Source organism: Ornithorhynchus anatinus, chromosome 16, assembly GCF_004115215.2.
Source record: "Ornithorhynchus anatinus isolate Pmale09 chromosome 16, mOrnAna1.pri.v4, whole genome shotgun sequence".
Classification (NCBI taxonomy): domain Eukaryota; kingdom Metazoa; phylum Chordata; class Mammalia; order Monotremata; family Ornithorhynchidae; genus Ornithorhynchus; species Ornithorhynchus anatinus.
In genome coordinates this window covers 12,263,685-12,283,536 of record NC_041743.1, presented here as the reverse complement: position 1 = coordinate 12,283,536, position 19,852 = coordinate 12,263,685, and the positions used below count along the sequence as shown (strand labels likewise).

At 43.7% G+C, this 19,852-nt stretch overlaps 1 protein-coding gene across 2 annotated transcripts in view; it reads right to left on the bottom strand.

Moving 5' to 3' along the window:
• The window catches only part of HMCN1 (hemicentin 1), a 293,317-nt gene that overhangs the window by 151,092 nt on the left and 122,373 nt on the right, over window positions 1-19,852 (bottom strand). For both annotated transcript variants that reach the window (XM_029080708.1, XM_029080710.1), the window contains exons 12-15: window positions 10,996-11,137; window positions 9,689-9,816; window positions 7,288-7,401; window positions 2,315-2,473 (exon numbers count right to left, since the gene is read on the bottom strand). In XM_029080708.1, the coding sequence (XP_028936541.1) occupies window positions 2,315-2,473; window positions 7,288-7,401; window positions 9,689-9,816; window positions 10,996-11,137 (543 nt within the window). The remainder of the gene's footprint in view (window positions 1-2,314; window positions 2,474-7,287; window positions 7,402-9,688; window positions 9,817-10,995; window positions 11,138-19,852) is intronic.

Sequence of the window (19,852 nt, the reverse complement as noted above, 5' to 3'; positions counted from 1 at the left end):
TTGCGCACAATATATGGGGAAGAAAAATGATTCGAATCAAAGGCAGATGGACCGTCTTGCCCTTTAGCTCATTTTGCACAATTCTCCTCTTGTTTACTTAAGTGATAATTACAAATAGACATTAACTATGGCAACCTTCACGTCCCATGGCGCAAACCGCAGACTGATACAAGACTTTCCCCCTTCCCCAAGGAGCCAAACATAATGCTGATGATCTGCCTGACCACAGAGCACGAAACCAAGGACTAAGAATCAAACCCAGAACAGAGAGGAATGCTACAAACACAATATCTGCCAGTCCGGAGCTTTTGGTAGCCATCCTTCCTTTCCTCAAGACATCTTGGCATTCCCTCCCCTGTAACTTTTTTCTAAGGAGAATGAGGCATGTTTACAACGTTCCATGCGGTCAAGAATGGCCAAGAAAAAAAGCTGTGGTGGTGGAAAAAAAGAACACTGAAAACAACCAGGAATGCTATTAAAGTAACTTCTAATTTTCCTAACCTTCATTTCCTTGATCTCAAGTATCGGAATCATAAAAACAATAAAACTGAGTGCCCTAAATTTGCCCAGATAACCAGAGATTGGGAGATTCACCTTCTCAACAGTCAATCATATTTATTGAGCGCTTACTGTGTGCAGAGCACTGTACTAAGCGCTTGGGAGAGTAAACTATAACAATATAAAAAAACACATTCCCTGCCCACAGTAAGTTTACAGTCTACAGGAAGCCTAGAGGAGGGAGAGGCCTAAAATAGATGTCCATTGGATGGTTCGTCCAGGTAGATGATTCTAATGGAGCCACATAGAGATTGGAAAAAAAGTGCGTGCAAATAATTACATTCTCCTTTTCGAAGGTGAGAGGACGTCAACTGGTTGCCAATCACGTTTAATCCTTAAACAGTGCAAGAACAACAGAGAGAGCTTTTATTTTTTAAGCCATCCCAAGTAAGTTCTTAGGATTTAAATCTAATCACATTCTTTTTAATGAGTTAAAATTGAATAAACAACCATTACATTTTATAACACATTCACGACCACAGCTCTGCATGGCATTTTTCAAAAAGGCAGCTTCAGTGCCTCAACAATTAAAGGCACCATCCTAAGAGGCAGCAAGTTATTCAGAGTAATGCAATTTTAAAATATATGAATATACATGACCCACCCAACTTCGTGGGCGATAAGGCAGGACCAGAGGCCAGGAGTCTGGGATCCTTTCCAAGACCACTTAGGAGAGGAGGCAAATGCCAAGATGGATAGGAAGTCAGGGATGTCCGGGAGATAAGCACAGCAGCGTCGCACCCCATCGTATCAGCTCGGCAGATCACTGCAATACTTTGAGTGGGCTCCAAACTTACTTCTCTGCCTTTGTTTAACCTGCTTAGTCAGAGCAGCTAACAGGACTGACCCAAAGTCTGGGGGTCACTATTAGTAGTCTCCCCACCACCTGTCCTTACCACCTGTCCACCACCAACAAATCACTCGTGGAGGAAGAATCCATTTGCTTTTAAGGGGCAGGGCGTGGAGGGACTAGAAAACAGGGGACTCTTCTAGGTTCAGGAGGGGATAAGAAACCATGTTGTCAGCTGACATGACCATCCTCCCGAGTCCTGGTATGTTATGGAAAGTTACTGCTGCTCAGGACTCCCCTCAAATCATTACAACCACATTTCTGGGTCTAGTGCACGGAAATGACTATCTTCTACAAAGGATATGTGGACCCCACCAAACTGCAGACCCCTCAAGAGCAAGGGTTATGTCTTTTGGTGAATCCCTTTAAGCGCTACACAGCATGCTGGGGAAATAGGAGTACTTAATCTGATAAGGACAATGGTGAAGACCCTTTGGGTGTCCACAGTTCTGAATGAGCCTCGAGGTCGACCAGGAATTCTCACAGTTTTGGCCAGGAGATTCCAATTCTGAAGAAAATCCTGCCTAATATGCCAATCTCACTGAACGAGGGAAACTAGAAGTTTCTAAGTCTGAATGATGGAAAGAGATGAAAGATAGAAATGGACATGACACACCACTGATAACATCCGGTAGGCAGAGCATGACCCAAACAAATCATACGTACTCAGAGGCAAAAAGAGGAACGACTGCTAACCAAACTAAACTGAAAATGAATAAAGAAATTCAACCTAAATGCTAATCGACAGCTGGGTTGCTATGCCCCGAGAACTGGGGATTAATTGGAGAAATGTCTCCTGGAATAATGACCATTTTAGGAAGGGTTGAAGGAGCAGGAAGTTCAAAGCACCGGGAAGGGAGTGGGCAAGGTGGTCAGGAGAGCCACGTGCCTGGATGGGATACTCACAGCCAACATCTAACGTTATTTTGCCCGTTGCTCTTCCAGCATCATTGGTGGCTACACAGGTATAATCCCCAGCATCCAAATCTTGCGTTTCTTTAATCTGCAAAAGCCCCTTCCGAGAGTCAATAATCAGAAATGCTGAAGGTCTCAATTCAAGATCTCCTACAGTGGGGAAAAAGAGGAAAAAAAGACAGAGAGAGAGAGAAATACCATTACTTCTATAATCATTTGAGTAAAAGTTACTTTGTACCAGTTTAGTGGCCAAATTCATTTTATGCCATTTGATCATGAGACTCCTGCATAAGACTTTCCAAAAACAAAGTTAATAAATCATTTGAAAATGAAGAGCTAGCTTTGCAGCCCGTGCAGTTATATAGGAAAATCTAAGAGCAGAACAGTTTTCATAATTCATCACTCTCACAATAAAAACATCTCCCACAAAATTAAATATTCTCAGACACAGAGAAAATGGTGTACTAAAGTTAAATTGAAATGCTCTCCAAATATTAGGCTGAGAAGTTTCCCCTAATTTTTCAACACCCTCCTCGTATCAACCCACCACCCACAGTTCTTAAATATCTTCATCCTATCCACCATACTTATTGAGTGTTTACTATGGGCAGAATATTGTACTAAGCATTAGGAGAGTACAATATAAGTGAGTTAGTAGACACATTTCCTGTCCACGGGGAGATTACAGTCCACAGAGGGAGAAGACACTAATATAAAGTATGGATATGTCCATAGCTGTGCCGCTGAAGGTGGGGTGACTATCAAGTGCCCAAACTGCTCAAGTGAAAAGGTGAAGCAGAGGTGAGAGAGAGCGGAGGAAAAGAAGGCTTAATCAGGAAAGACCTCATGGAGGAGATGTTGCTAACAATGTTTTGAAGGTGGGAAGGACGATGGTCCGTCGGATACGAAAGGCGAGGGACAGTGACAGACTGTGGGCAAGGGGTTAACGACCAGATAGACGAGACTGAGGTACGGTGAGTAGTAGGTTGGCGTTAGAGAAGCAAAGTGAGCATGCGGGGTTTTAGCAGGAGAGCAGTGAGGTAAGATGGGGGCAAGGTGATTGACGGTTGCTAAATTGGAGTTATCAACCAAACAACCAAGTAGAGATGTCCTGAAGGCAGGAGGAAATATGAGAATGCAGAGGAGAAAGATCAGGACTGGAAGATATAGGTTTGTGAATCATCCACCCAGAGATGGTAGTTGAAGCCAGGGGAGTGACTAAGTTCTCCAAGGGAGTGGGTGTGGATGGAGAATAGAAGGGGCCTCAGAACTGAGCCTTGGGGGACTCCCACAGTTAGGGGGTGGCAGGCAGAGGAGGAGCCCGAAAACGAGCCTGAGAATGAGCAGCCAGAGATATAAGAGGAGAACCAGGAGAGGACAGTGTCAGTGAAGCCAAGGTCGGATGATGCTTCCGGGAGAAGGGGGTGGTCCAGGGTTGAAGTCAAGGCCGATCAGCATGGAGTGGAAGCCTTTGGATTTGACAAGAAGATCACTGGTGATCTTTGAGAAGGCGCTTTCGATGGAGTTGTTCCTTTTCTGCTTTTCTTTATATTGCTGCTACTATTTTTCTAAGTAACTGTAATTCGGGTCTTTCTATCCACTGGACTGCAAACTCCTGGAGGGCAGTGACGATCCACCTTGGTTCTGGTGTATTCTCCCGAGTGCTTAGTGTAGTGTTCCGCACTCAGTAGGCTCTCGATAAAGAGCGCTGATGGTGATGAGACATTCCCAGTTCTCGAGTCATTCAGCGCTAAGGGTCTGTAGGAATCAGGTAAAGAAATCTGTAACTGGCAGACCTGCAAACAGTGAAATAGTGCCTAAAGACCATGGAGAAAACTGGGTTGGATTCCCACTCCGAAAAGGATACCATCCAACGACACAGTGTGCCGAACAAAATGTGTGCAGAACTAATGCTATTTTGGACTAATTTTGTGTCAGGGAGCTTGTTTTGTGTTGCACTAATGTAGACGGGAACAACCTTTCTGGCAAAACTCATGTTATTGTGAATGATATTGTGTGGGAGGAACATGTTTTGTAATGGATTTAAGCCACGCTGGAAGACTGATGTTGAGAAAATTAATGAGAAACTAATGTTTCTACAATTTTGAAATGTGAAACAGTGAAGGACTGGGTTATGAACTGTGAGTTGGTACATGGGGGAGCGGAGGAAAAGGGAGGGAAGAGAGTGATCACAAAATCCAAAACTGCAACAGAAAGGCTACAATACGCAAGTGGTCGTGGAGCTGAGGATACACCTAGGTCACCTTCCAAGAGAGAAGGGGAACCCAGGAAATCCTGTGACTCTCCCAGGTCACTGCAAAAAGCACCAATCGGCCCATGAAAGGAGAAAGGTTTTTTTAATTATTATTATTATTATTAAACAGAGTCCCAAATATAAAGTATTATATTAGCAACCTGCTGTTCGTGCCAAAACAAAGTTCCAAAAGGGAATAATAACAATCCTCTCCAGCTTGCTACCACATACCATGAGAGAATGGGAGAAGGAAAGAAAGGAACGTCTATAAGCCGCTGAGAAATTATCATAAATAAAAGCAGATGATGTTGACATAAACTTTCCCTCCACAAGGGAGGTGGAGTGTGACCTTGCTGTTCATCAAGTATTAAAATATTCTGTCTGGTTCAGTTGGAAATTTTTATCCTTATGCCTCTCCCTTCTTTCCTCCTCTTTACATTGGGCCTTAAGATGAAACGAGGACCTTAGAAGTATTGGCCTCTAATCAAAAATTTGAAGTGACGCCCCGTACAAAGCACAGCCATCCCCTCCGAAGTCCTATATCACCTATTTGGTGGCAAACTGCAATGCGTAGGTGACATTTCTTTCAGTTTCCTATCTCACCCCCATTTCTCTGAATAAAACAGTGAAATGTGGAGAGATCTTATGTCACTCCCTGAATGTGAACTTCTGGAAAAATAGGGGATTCTAGGGATGGAGAGGACTGGGAGAGTCCACTATATGCTTTCAGGCTGGATTCGTCCTAACCCCCTCATCAGTGTTGATATTTTTCCATATCTAACGTAACTCCCTCCTGCTGAGGTTTAAAATCAGTTTTTCTTATTCGGGACTGAGAAGAGGTAGAAAATACTGCACACTATCTCTGCCTGCTCTTTTTTTCCCTCAAAAACCCCATTTCACATCCTTTTAATGCTCTTTATGTGGACCTTCCCACATATTTGTCAATTTACGTCCACTGTCTTCTCCCATTAATCAACCGATCAGTGACATTCATTGGGCGCTTACTCTGTGCCGAGCACTGTACTAAGTGCTTGGGAGAATACAACGCAGAAGAATTAGCAGACAGGTTCCCGGCCCCTTCACGAGCTGCGGTCTACTGAACGTTCCTTGAGGGCCGGGACGCTTGTCACAAGACTCACTTAATAGAACCCTGGGGCTCCTAACTAAGGACGGTTTACCTGGGGCACTGGGGAATCTGAGGATTCCCAAGCTCCAAAATCCATTCTTTTATCTGTCTGGACATTGGCACCCTGGTTCGTTGGCTCTATTGCCTGGTGGGGTAACCCACTGTCACCATTGCTTTTAGCTGTCTACATCCATCGAGCTGACGAACCCCATGTGGGACAGAGACTTGTCAGATGAAATTAGTCAGCGTCTAACCCAGTACTTGGCCCAAAGTAAGCACTTAATAAATACCAGAACTAACGCCAGAGCTTCCTGGAGGAGTCCACAGCTCAGGGAATGTATCTCTTTCTCATTGAACTGTACTCTCCCAAGCACTTAATACAGTGTTCTGCACAGAGGAAGTGCTCAATAAATACAACTGAATGAATGAATGGCATCAGTCATATTTTTGGTCAAAAACACCCTTAGTCACCATGATTTGATCAAGTTACTCAGACCTGAGCGCTACAAAAAATCCTCCCCAGTAAAGACAAACTAAAGAATTGAATTCTTGATTATGTCCTGTTCATCCATTAAGTTTGTCTTTAACCCCAAAGATTCCCTAACCCGCTTCACACTTTTGATATTTCTCAATAACCCTTTACTGTGAACTTGAATCTCCCCGGCAAGGGGTTCTCCAAACATCTTTTTAGGCTAATTAACTTCCAATTTGCCCCAAACTAATACCCTTGATGGAATTTCCTATTCTAAATCAGATTTCTGTGTGATCACCTAGCTTTGGTAGGTTTGCTCTTTGAGAGACCCCTGTTACAAAAGTTCCTAAGTCGAGAGATGGAGATGGGCTAACTAGAGAAGAGGGAGGGTGGGACATGAAGCCCATAGGGGTGGAGGAAGACACCTTTCCTGTTGAACATAAACTTCAGATGCCAATCAAATTGAAGTCAACTTTGGAAATCTGACCCTATTTGGTTTTATGACTCGACATCTTAGTGATTACTCACGACTTTGCCATAAACTGGTCTTGGCTTGGTGCTGGTGTCAAAACCAATTTTAGAATACTGGCATTAAATGTCGGAGTGGAGGAATTCATCTTGAATTTAGGACTAACATTTGCTGAGCAAGATAAAGTCATAAATGAAATTCATTTGCCTTTCATCTGCTTCTATTTTCAGTGCTTATCTGAAATGGTTTAAATCATGGAAAAGCCAGATCTGAAAATCCTGAAAAAAAAATACCTGAAAGAGCTCTCACCTCTAGAAACAAAATAAAGAAAATTTAAACCTTGACTAAGCAAAGCACTGGATAATATGATATTGCAAAAGGAAGACTCCTCAACCAACAGAGAGATCGTTCCACTAGATGGTAAAGTAGGAAGTTTCCATCTCCAAATTTCCCAGTTCTGTAATCCCCACCAGATGGCTAGGCTGAAGCTCCGATTTCAAAATCTTGAGTTCAGTTACCAATGAGATCATAAACACATTTTTATGGTGCGGCTAAATCACCCACCAAAATAAACTCAATGTATCATTTTTTAAGTAACAAAACTGAAAACCAAATGAAACAGATACAGATAAATGCAACAAACCTTTGAACCACTTAACCAGAGGTGTTGGAGAACCGGTGGTTTGACATTCCATGACGGTTGTGTCCCCGATGGCAACCAGGATTTCACTTTGTACCACGGTCAGCTTTGGGGCATCTGATAAAGGAGAAAATGTACTGAGCTCCTATAGAATCTGAGTTGCATTCCTTTACAATCATGCATGTTTTGATGAGAGGCGTACTAAATACATCCTCATATAGGCATGAAACAGAAAGAGAAGGGCCAGCTAAGGTTGGGGGGGTGGGGCGGGGGTCTTAGCCTCTTGAGTGCTGTTAGTAGCCACCCTAAACCGGAGGCTTGTGCTATTGGGAAACAGAGTCTTTCATAGTGCTTCCTTCACAGGTGTGGAGGAAGGAGAAGCACCAAGGCCTATTGATGGGCCTGGAAGTCAGGGAACCTGACTCCTAATCCCAGCTCTACCACTTGCCTTCTGTGTGACCTGGAACTTAAGCAGTCACTTAACTGCTCCGTGCCTCAGTTTCCCACCTATAAAAGAGGGATTCAATATCGGTTTTCCCTCCAACTAGGACTGTGAGCCCCATTTGAGATGGACTGTGACTGATCTCATTATGCTGTATTCATCCCAGCGCTCAGAACAGTGCTCGGCACGTAGCAAGCATTTAGCAAGTGCCCCAGTTTTTAAGGACAAGTGGGGCGGGAGATCGTTTTACCCTCAAAAGTATCGTTACCCATTCCAGCATGGTTTACAGGCAGGCATTAAGTATCTCAGAGATGCAGGACTCCTGGTCGGATCATCTTACTTGCATGCAGATTTCAACAAAGTCGCTAAATAGGGTCTTCGAGAAGGAGGTGTGAGAGGTCCAGAAAAATAAAGGCAGGATGAAGGCCATTTCTACTAATGAGGGTTAGACATCTAGGAAGAAACAAGGGAAGAGAAACACAAAGAAGAAGGCCAGAAAGAATGAAAGCTACGGCATCCAAGCAAACCAGGAGACCAGGTGAAGGATAGCAAAGCCAAGTGGGAAACAAGGTGCAAACTGCAAGAGAAAGGAAAGTAAGAGACAGTCTATAAACAGAGCAATAACAAAAGGAGGATAAAAGCAAAATGCCACCCCTTTAGCAGAGAGGTAGGAAAAGATAATAATTTAAAAAAAAACAACTTGTCAGGTAGGGGAGGTTTTAGGATAAAGGGAGTTGGAGATGATTAAAAATGTGAATTTCATTTAAAAAGAACAGGATGCACTAATCCGGAATTTTCTCTTGAGTGACTCTTGTTTCCTCATGCTACTATAACATTCATTGGAAAGGCTATTTCTATGACACCAACTGTTCAAAAGCCAACTACTTTCACAACACAATAAGAGCTTTTGAGGGTGCACATGGCCAATTGCAAAAGAAAAACTGCATCAGCAATTTCTTTGAAAGCTGAAAAATACATTTACAAGAAAAAACCTTCATAGACATTGACAGAGCCAAGAAGAGGACTCCAAGTGAACTCACAATACGTTAGAATGGCTAGAGAACAAAGAGGCCAACGAGACATGACCATTATTAATGTTAAACAGTTTTCAGAATTTAAAATGCTATAAATTCAGCAAAATCCCTCTGGCTTCAGCAGGCATAACACAGACACACATACCTACACGAGAAAGTTTTGAAGGTATAGACGAGAAGCTTCTCGAAGCAACCAAAAAAAATAAGAGGAGAGTCAGAGAATATATTTTATTACACAAACACCGGAAAAAAATATCCTAACTGGAGACAGGCAAAGAAGCAGTGTGGGCTAGGGGAAAGAGCATGGGCCTGGGAGTCAGAGGACCTGGGTTCTAATCGTGACCATCATTTGCCTGCTGTGTGATCCTGGGTAAGTCACAACTTCTCTGTGACTCAGTTTCCTCCTTTGTAAAATGGGGATTCAATACCTGTTTTCCCTCCCACTCAGTCTGCGAAACTTACGTGGGACGGGGACTTGATCTGACCTCATTATCTTGTATCTACCCCAGTGCTCAGTACAGTGCCTGGCACATACTAAGCACATCAACACCACTAGGGTGGTATTCTTGGTGACGGATGGGAAATATGAAATACAGGTTTGGGTGCTGTGGAAATAAATCCATGGTATTCACTCAACACTTACTATGTGCAGAGCACAGGACTAAACAATTGGGAAAATTTGCTCACTTGGAAGAGGAGAGAGTATGGAATGGCATGGAATTTGGGGGAGAACACACTATCATCCACCACTCTCTATGGCCTCTTGACTGATGAGGTTCCAATATTTTTCATATAATAATATGAAGATATAAATTTCAAAAATACAATATTATCCATTTTAATCTCTGGGAAAGAAATGATTATCAATGCTCGATCATCCCTTGAAGGAATCCATTCTTTTGACAGCAAGTTTTCCATTTACACTTACCAATATATCTGAGAGTGGAAGTTTGTTTAGCTGTCCCAGCTGTGTTACTCGCCAAGCAACCGTATATACCTGCATCTCTGGGAATTGCATTTTTGATTATCAAAGTGCCTTCAGAGGTCACTCTATGCCTGGAAATAAAGATAACATCAACTCCATCCAGAAATTCAGCTACATCAGTGCCAATTTACAGTGTCTTTCACCTGAGGAACTCAGACCGCTTGGCCGCTATTAGCGGAATCCTCATCTAGCGTGAAGGGGGGTAAGTGTTCCTATCACTATTTTATAGCCAGCAGCAACTGCAGGAGAATGAGAAGTTTGGGTTTGTGCAATGACAGGTTCAGGCTGATATTCCAGAATTTCCGTTTTACAAAAATAGGGTACTTTGCACTGAATCATACTATCTCCCTTAAAACAAGTCTGTTGTCGACTTGTTCATTCCAAGCGCTCAGTACAGTGCACTGCACATAGTAAGCACTCAATAAATACTATTGAACAAGCCCAAAAGAATAGATTTACAATTCAAGTTCAACATACTCAATACATGAGCATTGCAGAATTCAATGGATTTGAGTGGAGTCAAGGTAAAATAATATTCTGTGTTGCTAAGACCTTTCTGTTGATTTTCTTATATTACATTTATGTTCATTTTTTCCATTAAAAACTGCAATCCTGTGAATTAATCAGATTGTGAACTCTCAGAAAAATACCTTGTTTCTTGCAATAACACAAACTGACTCTCTTGGTAACACTGAGGGGTTATTTGTAAATCTGGTTCCAAAATAACATGAAATATTAATCTGTGAAGCTCAGAACCAAAAGCAATAGGGTCACCGAGCCCCATCTGGAGAAGCAGCGTGGCTCAATGGAAAGAGCACGGGCTTGGGAGTCAGAGGTCATGAGTTCTAATCCCCGCTCCGCCACTTGTCAGCTGTGTGACTTTGGGAAAGTCACTTGACTTTCCTGTGTCTCGGTTACCTCATCTGTAAAATGGGGATTAAGACTGTGAACCCCATGTGGGACAACCTAATTACCTGATATCTATCCCAGGGCTTAGAACAGTGCTTGGCACAAAGTAAGCACTTAACAAATACCCTCAATATTATTATTATTATCTATTATCCCAGGAACTATGAAGCACAAACTGTTTCTTAACCTCAAGTCTATACTGCCTACCCCATTTTGGGAGCAGCAGCAATAAATGAATTGAAAACTTGCTTTGCCCTTGGAATGTGGGGACAGAAGTTTCACCTATAGCCTTAAGCCTTCCTCACCCAATAATGAAAGAGAATTTGATACAAACCCAGTACCTGTGTGAGCCCAGAATAAGCATGTCATTATGCATCCAGACTTTCTTAGGTTTGGGATAACCTGTTGCAGAACACATAAGGGCTACCTCAGACCCTTCTGTGAACGACTGGTTTTTAGGCGTGACCAGAACTCTGGGCGATTCTATAATGAAAAGAAAGATAGAGTTGAAGTGAGCACTTCTCTTAGAGGTCACCTCTTGAGTTTTACTCATCCAGTTTTAACGCTTGTGAGACCAGTCTGCGACCACGGCTTGCGTTCGCTGCCAGAAAGACTAGCCAAAAAGCCCACAGAATCTACCCCACCTTAGCACAGAATGTCCAGGCACTTTGAAAACCAGGTACAAAGAAACAGCAGAAAAGCTCTTAACCTTTTTAAGAGCCTGGCCAAAACCTTTATGAAATTAGCATTATATTGTAAACTCCACGAGGGCGGCGATTGAGTCCTCCAACTCTATTCTACTCTCCCGAGTACCTGGAAGAATGCTCTGCCCGCAGTAAGCCCTTAATAAATACCATCTTTGATTGATAGCAGTAGGCTGATGAGCATCCTCACAAGGTTGAGAGAAATTGAGGCCCACAAGATGAAATGGAGATGTTTCTCCTTATACTGTCTTTATCATCATTTCCCCTCCCTGTGCTCTCTTCCCATGCCCATACGGTTGAGGACCAAATGTGCTCACTGAGAGGGGCTTTCCCCACTCAGGCACCTCAATTTGGTTCCCTGGATTGGTTTCTTGATTTATATCCTGCCTTGCCTACTGCACCGGCTTAGAGCACTCAATCAACTCACCCCCTTCTACCTTATCTCACTGATCTCCCGCTGCAACCCGGGGCACTGACTTTGCCCCCCCAAGCACCAATTTACCCACTGTACCTCAACCTCGTCTATCTCACCTCCGACTTCCCTGCCCACATCCTCCCTCTGGCTTGAAACTCCTCCACCTTCACATACGACAGACCACCGATCTCACCATCATCAAAGACTTATTAAAATCACATCCCCTCCAAGAATCCTTCCGCCATTAAGCCCTCATTTCCCCTTCTCCCTTCTGCATCTCCTGTGCCCTCGGATCGGTATCCTTTAAGTGTTTGATATTCGCTCCGCCCTCGGTCCCACGGTGTTTACATATTCATCTGCTACTTAAAGTCTGTCTCCCCCTCCAAACTGTAAGCTCCTTGTGGGCAGAGAACGTGTCTACCAACTCCGCGGCATTGTACTTCTCCAAGCGTTTAGTACAGTAAGCGCTCAATGCACACCACTGATTGACGGATCGCTGGTGAGACTCAGGCCTAGGGAAGGGTTAGGAGATTTGGCAACCAGTACCCATCGCTTCTGAGGTACTGGAAATTCCTGGAAACGAACCTGCGCGAATGAGCTAAAAGGACTCTAGACTGTAAGGTCGTTGGGGGCAGGGAACGTGTCTACCCACTCTGTAATACCTCCGACCTCTCCCAAGCGCTTGGTACAGAGCTCCGCACACAGTATACAGTCAATAAATACAACTGATTGATCCTTCCTGCAACTGTGACAAGAGTCTCGGGATTGCTGCTGATAGACAATGTTTACTTACTGAGTGCCCACAGTAGGCTAGGACCTTGCCTCGCTTACATTGGCACAAAAATGCTGCAAGGATCTGAGGAGCACTCGCAAAGCTTTGGTGTCTCCAACTGCTGCTGGCTGTCTAGTTTTTTTCATGCTTGAGCTGCCCTGGCTTCAAGCCCGGCTGTGACCACACTTGCAGCCTCTACAGTTCAGATATCAAAGTGAAAGTAAACACCGATTACCCAAACCAGGATGCGGAGAGCTAAGGGGTCACCTAGCAAATAAAGGCAGGACGCAGGGTGCTGCTAAGGATCATAAAAGAAGTACGTGCGCCATATACAGATGTGACGACATCACCCTTAGAAGTGAGAAATCGGTTCTCGCGCTGTAAAGAACATTACTCTCGACAACAGGAAAAACCAGGGTGGGAAGGAGTAATTGGAAAATGATAAAAATGAGACAAGTAAGCTTGCATCATCTGGATCCAGTTAGATGGTATAATCGGGGCACTTCACCTCATATTTCTTCATTTATTGCTTCGCTGCAACAAGAGCCCCAGGTTGGAACAACTCCTAAAATTCTATATGGGATGTCCCACTTAAGGAACTAATTGCTTACCCGACCTGGGGCCCTAAAGATTACTGACCTTGGACATTTCAATACGGATAATCATTCTTAAGGTCTCGCAAGGCATCCGACACCCACCGAGAGCTCTTCCCAGGGGATTTTTCACTCCGTTCACAGAGTTAAATACACAGTGGGGTCTGTTCTTCATTAGGGATGAAATTCTGATGATAAGCCTAATGCCTTATTACAACCCTATCATCCTTAGAGTGAAAGAAGAAATTTACCCTCGATAGAATGTAAGCCATTCTTCCTTATTCGTGTTCATTCTCATATCATCCTAATTGGCATTTATTAGGTACCTTCTATTTCAGTGGAAATGAATTCAGAGGTATACCAATAAGTTCCTACAAAATCCATCATGTTTATAGGAAGATATGAGAGAGCATTCCACAACTCATCACCTCTGCCTTCTTACATCTTCAAGACCATGACTCCTGGAAGTTATGTAACATACCATTTTTTTCCGTTTCCCTCATCATTTCTGCATTTGTTTATTCTTATTTCCCCATACGCTTGCCGCTACCCCTTGAAAATACGCTTTTGCTCCTACCACCTCTGCACGCCCAAAGTCTGTCCTCACCCACCTCCTTATTATTCATTCATCCATTCAATAGTATTTATTGAGCGCTTACTATGTGCACAGCACTTTACTAAGCCCTTGGAATGTACAAATCGGTAACAGATAGAGACGGTCCCCGCCCTTTGACGGGCTTACGGTCTAATCGGGGGAGACGGACGGACAAGGACAGTAGCGATAAATAGAATCGAGGGGGTGAACAGAATCAAGGGGATGATTGCACGATTTGGTGATCCAGGAACTGTGTCTTTTTTTTTTTCCCTACTCTCCCAAGTGCGTAGTACAGAACACCGAACACCTTCTGGTGCCTAATAACTACTGAAGAAGCCCTGCTTTGACGTGTTCTGTTTTTACCAATGTCGCTTCGTTGACATAGTCTAAAGTTGGCTGTGGGAGCAATTTGGAGATAGCTGTGAAGAATTACTCGGGACACTCTTCTATCTACGTTGAAGGTATAGAATTATTCATTCATTCATTCAATAGCATTTATTGAGCGCCTACTATGTGCAGAGCGCTGTACTAAGCGCTTGGAATCGGCAACAGATAGATACAGTCCCTGCCCTTTGACGGGCTTACAGTCTAATCGGGGGAGACGGGCGGACGAGAACAACGGCAATAAATAGAGTCGAGGGGAAGAACATCTCATAAAAACAATGGCAACTAAATAGAATCAGGGTGATGTACAGCTCATTAAACAAAATAAATAGGGTGAAGATATATACAGTCGAGCGGATGAGTACAGTGCTGAGGGCGTGGGACGGGAGAGGGGGAGGAGGAGAGGGAAAGGGGGGAGGAGAGGGTTTAGCTGCGGAGAGGTGAAGGGGGGGTAGAGAGAGCAGAGGGAAAAAGGGGGGGGGCTCAGTCTGGGAAGGCCTCTTGGAGGAGGTGAGCTTTTTCTTTGGAAATCACACAAACCTGCTGCCCTTCTCTCCCCTTCCCTAGCGTCTACATCATCCACCACACTCTGTGCAAATAATCGACTGGACACAAGGGAGCACTAATGTGCAACAAATCATGTGCACTGCTTTTCTACAGGTCCCAATCCTCTGATGGCCAAAGGTTCTAACGGGGCCACTCCAGAATTCACCAGAAAACCTTCCATAACCGTAGTTTAGCCACTACCGTTGACTTCCTCGGCTAACGATCAGGTCTCGCTCTAAAGATGCGATTCGATGGCTGTTCTCAAAATTCCGCCATGACTTCAGTCCAGGGTCTAATTACAAATTGATCATTTCATTACTCTGGCGAAAATGAAGAGATCAGGGCAGTCGTGGGACTATCCCAACATCTCCATTTCCCAACCCACACTGCCCTTACATTAAATCACAATACAACGTGGCAGGAGAAAGAGAACAGTGAAAGAAACTAAATTTACACCTTCCGGTCTTAAGTAGTCACACCAATGAGAACATCTTAAAGTATCTCTCATTAATTTAGATGATAATCCATATTCACTCTCCAGATGTGTTTCTCAAGGTTTGAGGTGTGTTCTGTGTATCACTAAAGGTCAAAAATGGGAAAGTATAAATAACAGAATGAACTGGGAGCTCCTTGTGGGGAGGGACGTCTACCAAATCTGCTGTACTGCCCTCTCTCAAGAGCTTAGTACAGTGCTCTGCACACGGTAAGTGCTCAATAAATACCAGCGATGGATTTGTTGACTGATAGTGGTAGTAGTAACATCTGCAAAGAACTCACTTTGTGTGGCACACTGTAATAGATGCTTGGAATGCTCAGAATAACAAAGTACGTGTCAACGAGGAGTTCACACTGAGGCGGGAGACAAAATGAAAATATTTTCTAGAGCGGTAGAAATAAATAAATCTAGCACATATGCATGAGTGTTCAGGAGGATGTAAAAATTTTATATAAATGTGAGAGTTGGCTGAAGGGAGGATACGGCTCAAGTTCCTGGGAAATTAGGGAAAACATGATGGAGAAAGAGGGACTTGAAGAATTTGAATGTTGGGAAACCTGAAGTCAAGATTATGGGGAAAGGCAGGAAAAGGGTGTAAAGCCAAGGAAATGGTGTGAGCAAGGAGATGCAGGTGGGAGAGCTGAGAGTGAATTGAATTGAAGTGAGTGAATTGAAGCAGCGTGGCTCAGTGGAAAGAGCACGGGCTTTGGAGTCAGAGGTCAAGAGTTCGAATTCCGGCTCGGCCACGTGTCAGCTGTGTGACTTTGGGCAAGTCACAACTTCTCGGTGCCTCAGTTACCTCATCTGTAAAATGGGGATTAAGACTGTGAGCCCCACGTGGGACAACCCGATTCCCCTGTGTCTATCCCAGCGTTTAGAACAGTGCTCGGCACATGGTAAGCGCTTAGCAAATACCAACATTATTATTATTATTACAACCAGAGGTTGCCTTGGGATGAATGAAGACAGAGAGTTGGGGAATAGGGGATGAAGAAAGCAGTCAGGTAATAATAATAATAATTGCGGTATTTGTTAAGCCCCGTGTGCCAGGCACTGTACTAAGTGCTGAGGCACAGTACTCAAGTTGTGGCCAGATGGTGGAGAGCCCTGATGCCAATCGTGAGGTTTTATTGGATTTGGAGAGACTTAGGAAACCAGTGAAGGAGAGATGTGGGCCAAGCAATGCTTCGGAAAGATGATCCGTGCGGACGTATACAGTATAGACTGGAGTGGGGAGAGGTGGAAGCTGGGAGGACAGCAAAGAGTTGTGCAGTAGTCTATCTGAGACAAGACCAGATCTGATTCCAAGAGAGTAGCAGTTTGGGTGGTGAGGAAGGGGGTAGAGCCAGGAGATGTTATGCAGGAAAAAGTAGCAGTATTGGGCAGTAACCCGAATGTGAGAGTTGAGCAAAGAGCACAGAGTTTAAAATGACACCGAGGGCGCTGGCTTGTGAGCCAGTGACGACAGGGTCTTACTGTCTGAGAAAGGGAGGAGTGGGCTGGCGGAAAGATGAGCAGTTCTAATGATGGTGATGATGATGATGATGTTTGCTATCATTAATAATGATAACAGTATTTATTAAGCACTTACTATGTGCCAGGCACTGTACTAAGCGCTGCGGTGGATACAAGCAAAATCGCACTGGACGCAGTCCCTGTCCTGCAGAGTCTTAATCCCCATTTCACAGATGAGGTAACTGAGGCATAGAGAAATGAAGTGACTTGCCCAGGGCCACACACAGCAGACAAGTGGCAGAGCCATTGACTACGAGCCATTGTCTACGTGCCAAGCACTACACTAAACGTTGGAGGAGACACAAGCTAATCAGGTTGGACACAGTCCCTGTCCCACATGGGGCTCACTGTCTTAACCCCCATTTTACAGATGAGGTAACTGAGGCACAGAAGTTAAGTGACTTGCCCAAGGTCACAAGGAGCAGAATCAGGATTAGAACCCAGGTCCTTCTGACTAGCAGTCCCAAGTGAAGATGTCCTAGAGGCAAGAGGAGATGTGTTACTGCAGGTCAGATGGAGATAGATCTGGGAGGCATAAAGGTGCTAGCTCAAGTCATGGGCATAAACCAGCGTGGCTTGGGAGTCAGAGGTCATGGATTCGAATCCCAGCTCTGCCACTTGGCAGCTGTGTGACTGTGGGCAAGTCACTTACCTTCTCGGGGCCTCAGCTCCCTCACCTGTAAAATGGGGATGAAGACTGTGAGCCTCACGTGGGACAACCGGATTGCCCCGTATCTACCCCGGCGCTCAGAACAGTGCTCTGCACCTAGTAAGCGCTTAGCAAATACCAACGTTATTATTATTATTTAATCAGGCTCCCTGAGAGAGCAAGCCTAAGGTGAAGAGAGAAGAGAACCCGGAAAAGTCTTGGGGAGACCCCCATGGAGAGGTCGAGGGACAGAAGAGCCAGCAAAGGAAACTGAGAAGTGGACAGATAAGGAGAAGGAGAATCAGGATATACTGCATCAGACAAATCAAACCCTGATAGACTTTCAAGGAAGAGGGAGTGGTTCACAGCAGCAAAAGCAGGGGGAGAAGTTAAGGGGGAACAAGAACGGAGGACAGCCCTTTGGATTTGGCTCTACGCAGAAAGAGAGCAAAAAATGACTTTTTCAAAGACCTATGATAAAAGAAAAGTTTGTTCAACAGATGTCACCTGGCACATACTATATAAAGATTGTGAAGATACACTGGACATGAGGTTATTATGTTATCATCTTCACGTTGCAATGAAGTGACTCTTCTGTCACTAGGGATTCACTTCATTAATCAAACTTTTTGTTCTGTTAACTTTCAATCTTCTTTCCCTCTTGTGACAGACTAATTGGTTGCAGATGCCCATCCTTCTCGACACCACGCAAGAAAATTTAGTAATTCCTATTTTCCAAATAGCAAAGAGAAAGAAGGGCACCACTTTTACATTTCAGAGGAGGACCGCTGTATGACACGGGCAGAGCAATGAATAATTACCAGCAGAAGTCAGATTATTTGCAAGGGGCAGCAGATCCTCTCCTGGCCTATGGATTACTTCCATGTGAAAAGCTTTCGATGGATGTTTTGCTGAAGGAACAGATATGTGGGGTGACATGCTCTCTCCATCCACAATTACTGCTCTGTCCAATCACATCATCATACCTGTGTTGAAATGCACTTGGTAATTTATTTTATTGCCTGTCTCCCCCCACCCCCCCCCCCCGCAGACTGTAAACTCCTAGTGGGTGGAGAACACATCTACCAACTGTACTGTGGTGTAATTACCAAAGTGCTTAATACAGAGCTCTGCACACAGTAAGCGCTCAATAAATGTCATTGATTGACTGAAGTATATTACAGATTCTTGGTAGCTACACACTGAAGTCTATAATCAATGTCTAGCTGTGTCTCACTTCAAACTTTCCGGGTTACGGCTTTCAAGGGTGTCTGTTTTACTTCGGATTTAATACCTTCAAAAAACACGCAAAACTTTTGCATGTTAACATTTATCCTCACTCATGCTCTCCTTTATGCTCTCTTGACTAAAATGTTGACTTTGTGCAGGGGTTGTAGACTTGAGCTCCACATCAATGCTGTACATGACAAAAGAATTAAGCTTTGGAAAATTTCAAAAATTCACGCGAATATTGTAGGCGTGACATCATTTTCCAATTAAGGTTCATTAACTTCATGGGTCATTGTAAAAGAAAATATGTAATATGTAAAATGTTACATATGTCAATTCTCAGATTTTCATCCTGTGGATTTAGGAATCTAAATGTTCATAATGGGTTACAAAATGAATAGAAAAGTAGAAATAATTCACTGGAATGGATATGGGAGCATGAGAGACCAGAATGGTATACCGAAGAGGTTTTGGGGCTTCTATTACTAATTTGACTTCCATCCCTGCATTATGTATTATGTCTAAATGTTTATTCAGGAGAGAAGTAATCCAAGGGAAAGGGTCTTATTTCCAAGGGATTCTTCCTCCTCGTCTGTAATGGTTTACATCATTTATCATAATCATCCTATTTATGGTTTCACAATTGCAAATTAAGCCCCGCTCTTCTGACCCAAACGTATTCTTTCAACCTCATGGATGCTTCGCTAGAGATTGAAATATACAAAACGGGGGGGCAAATGGGAAGGAAAAAGTGAGAATATAAAAAGCTCAGGAAAATTGTATTCATAATTCAGCATATGTTCAGATGGGCTTGGACAGATCTCCATTAAATATTCCATGTGTCATCATCACAATAGGTGCCTGATGAAATGCATGCAGTCACATGCGGACGAGAAAGTCGTCATTTTTTCCCTCCTCGGGTCTGCCAAATGTCCGTAGTCGGCCCTAATTATGATTAGTCATTCTTTTAGAGGGAGCTGCCTCCGTTCACCCCACCGTACCAATGGGGATATAGATGCAGAATATGCAGGATATCCAATTTCTGACAGAGAGGAATCAGGCAGCTGATTAAATCTTTAACCTTGTGTGTGAATACCTCTTTTAGTACAAGATCTCCTTATTCTAATCCAGTCTTGCATATTGAACCATTTGACTCACCCTCCTTAGTCATTTTTTCCTCACTTAGATCCCCCTCAACCATGCCTACAGATTTCTAGACCCATAATAACGGGTTCAGAAAATACAAGAATCTGCTTGAGGCAAACATCCTTGAAAATTTCCACAACTATTTAGACTTGG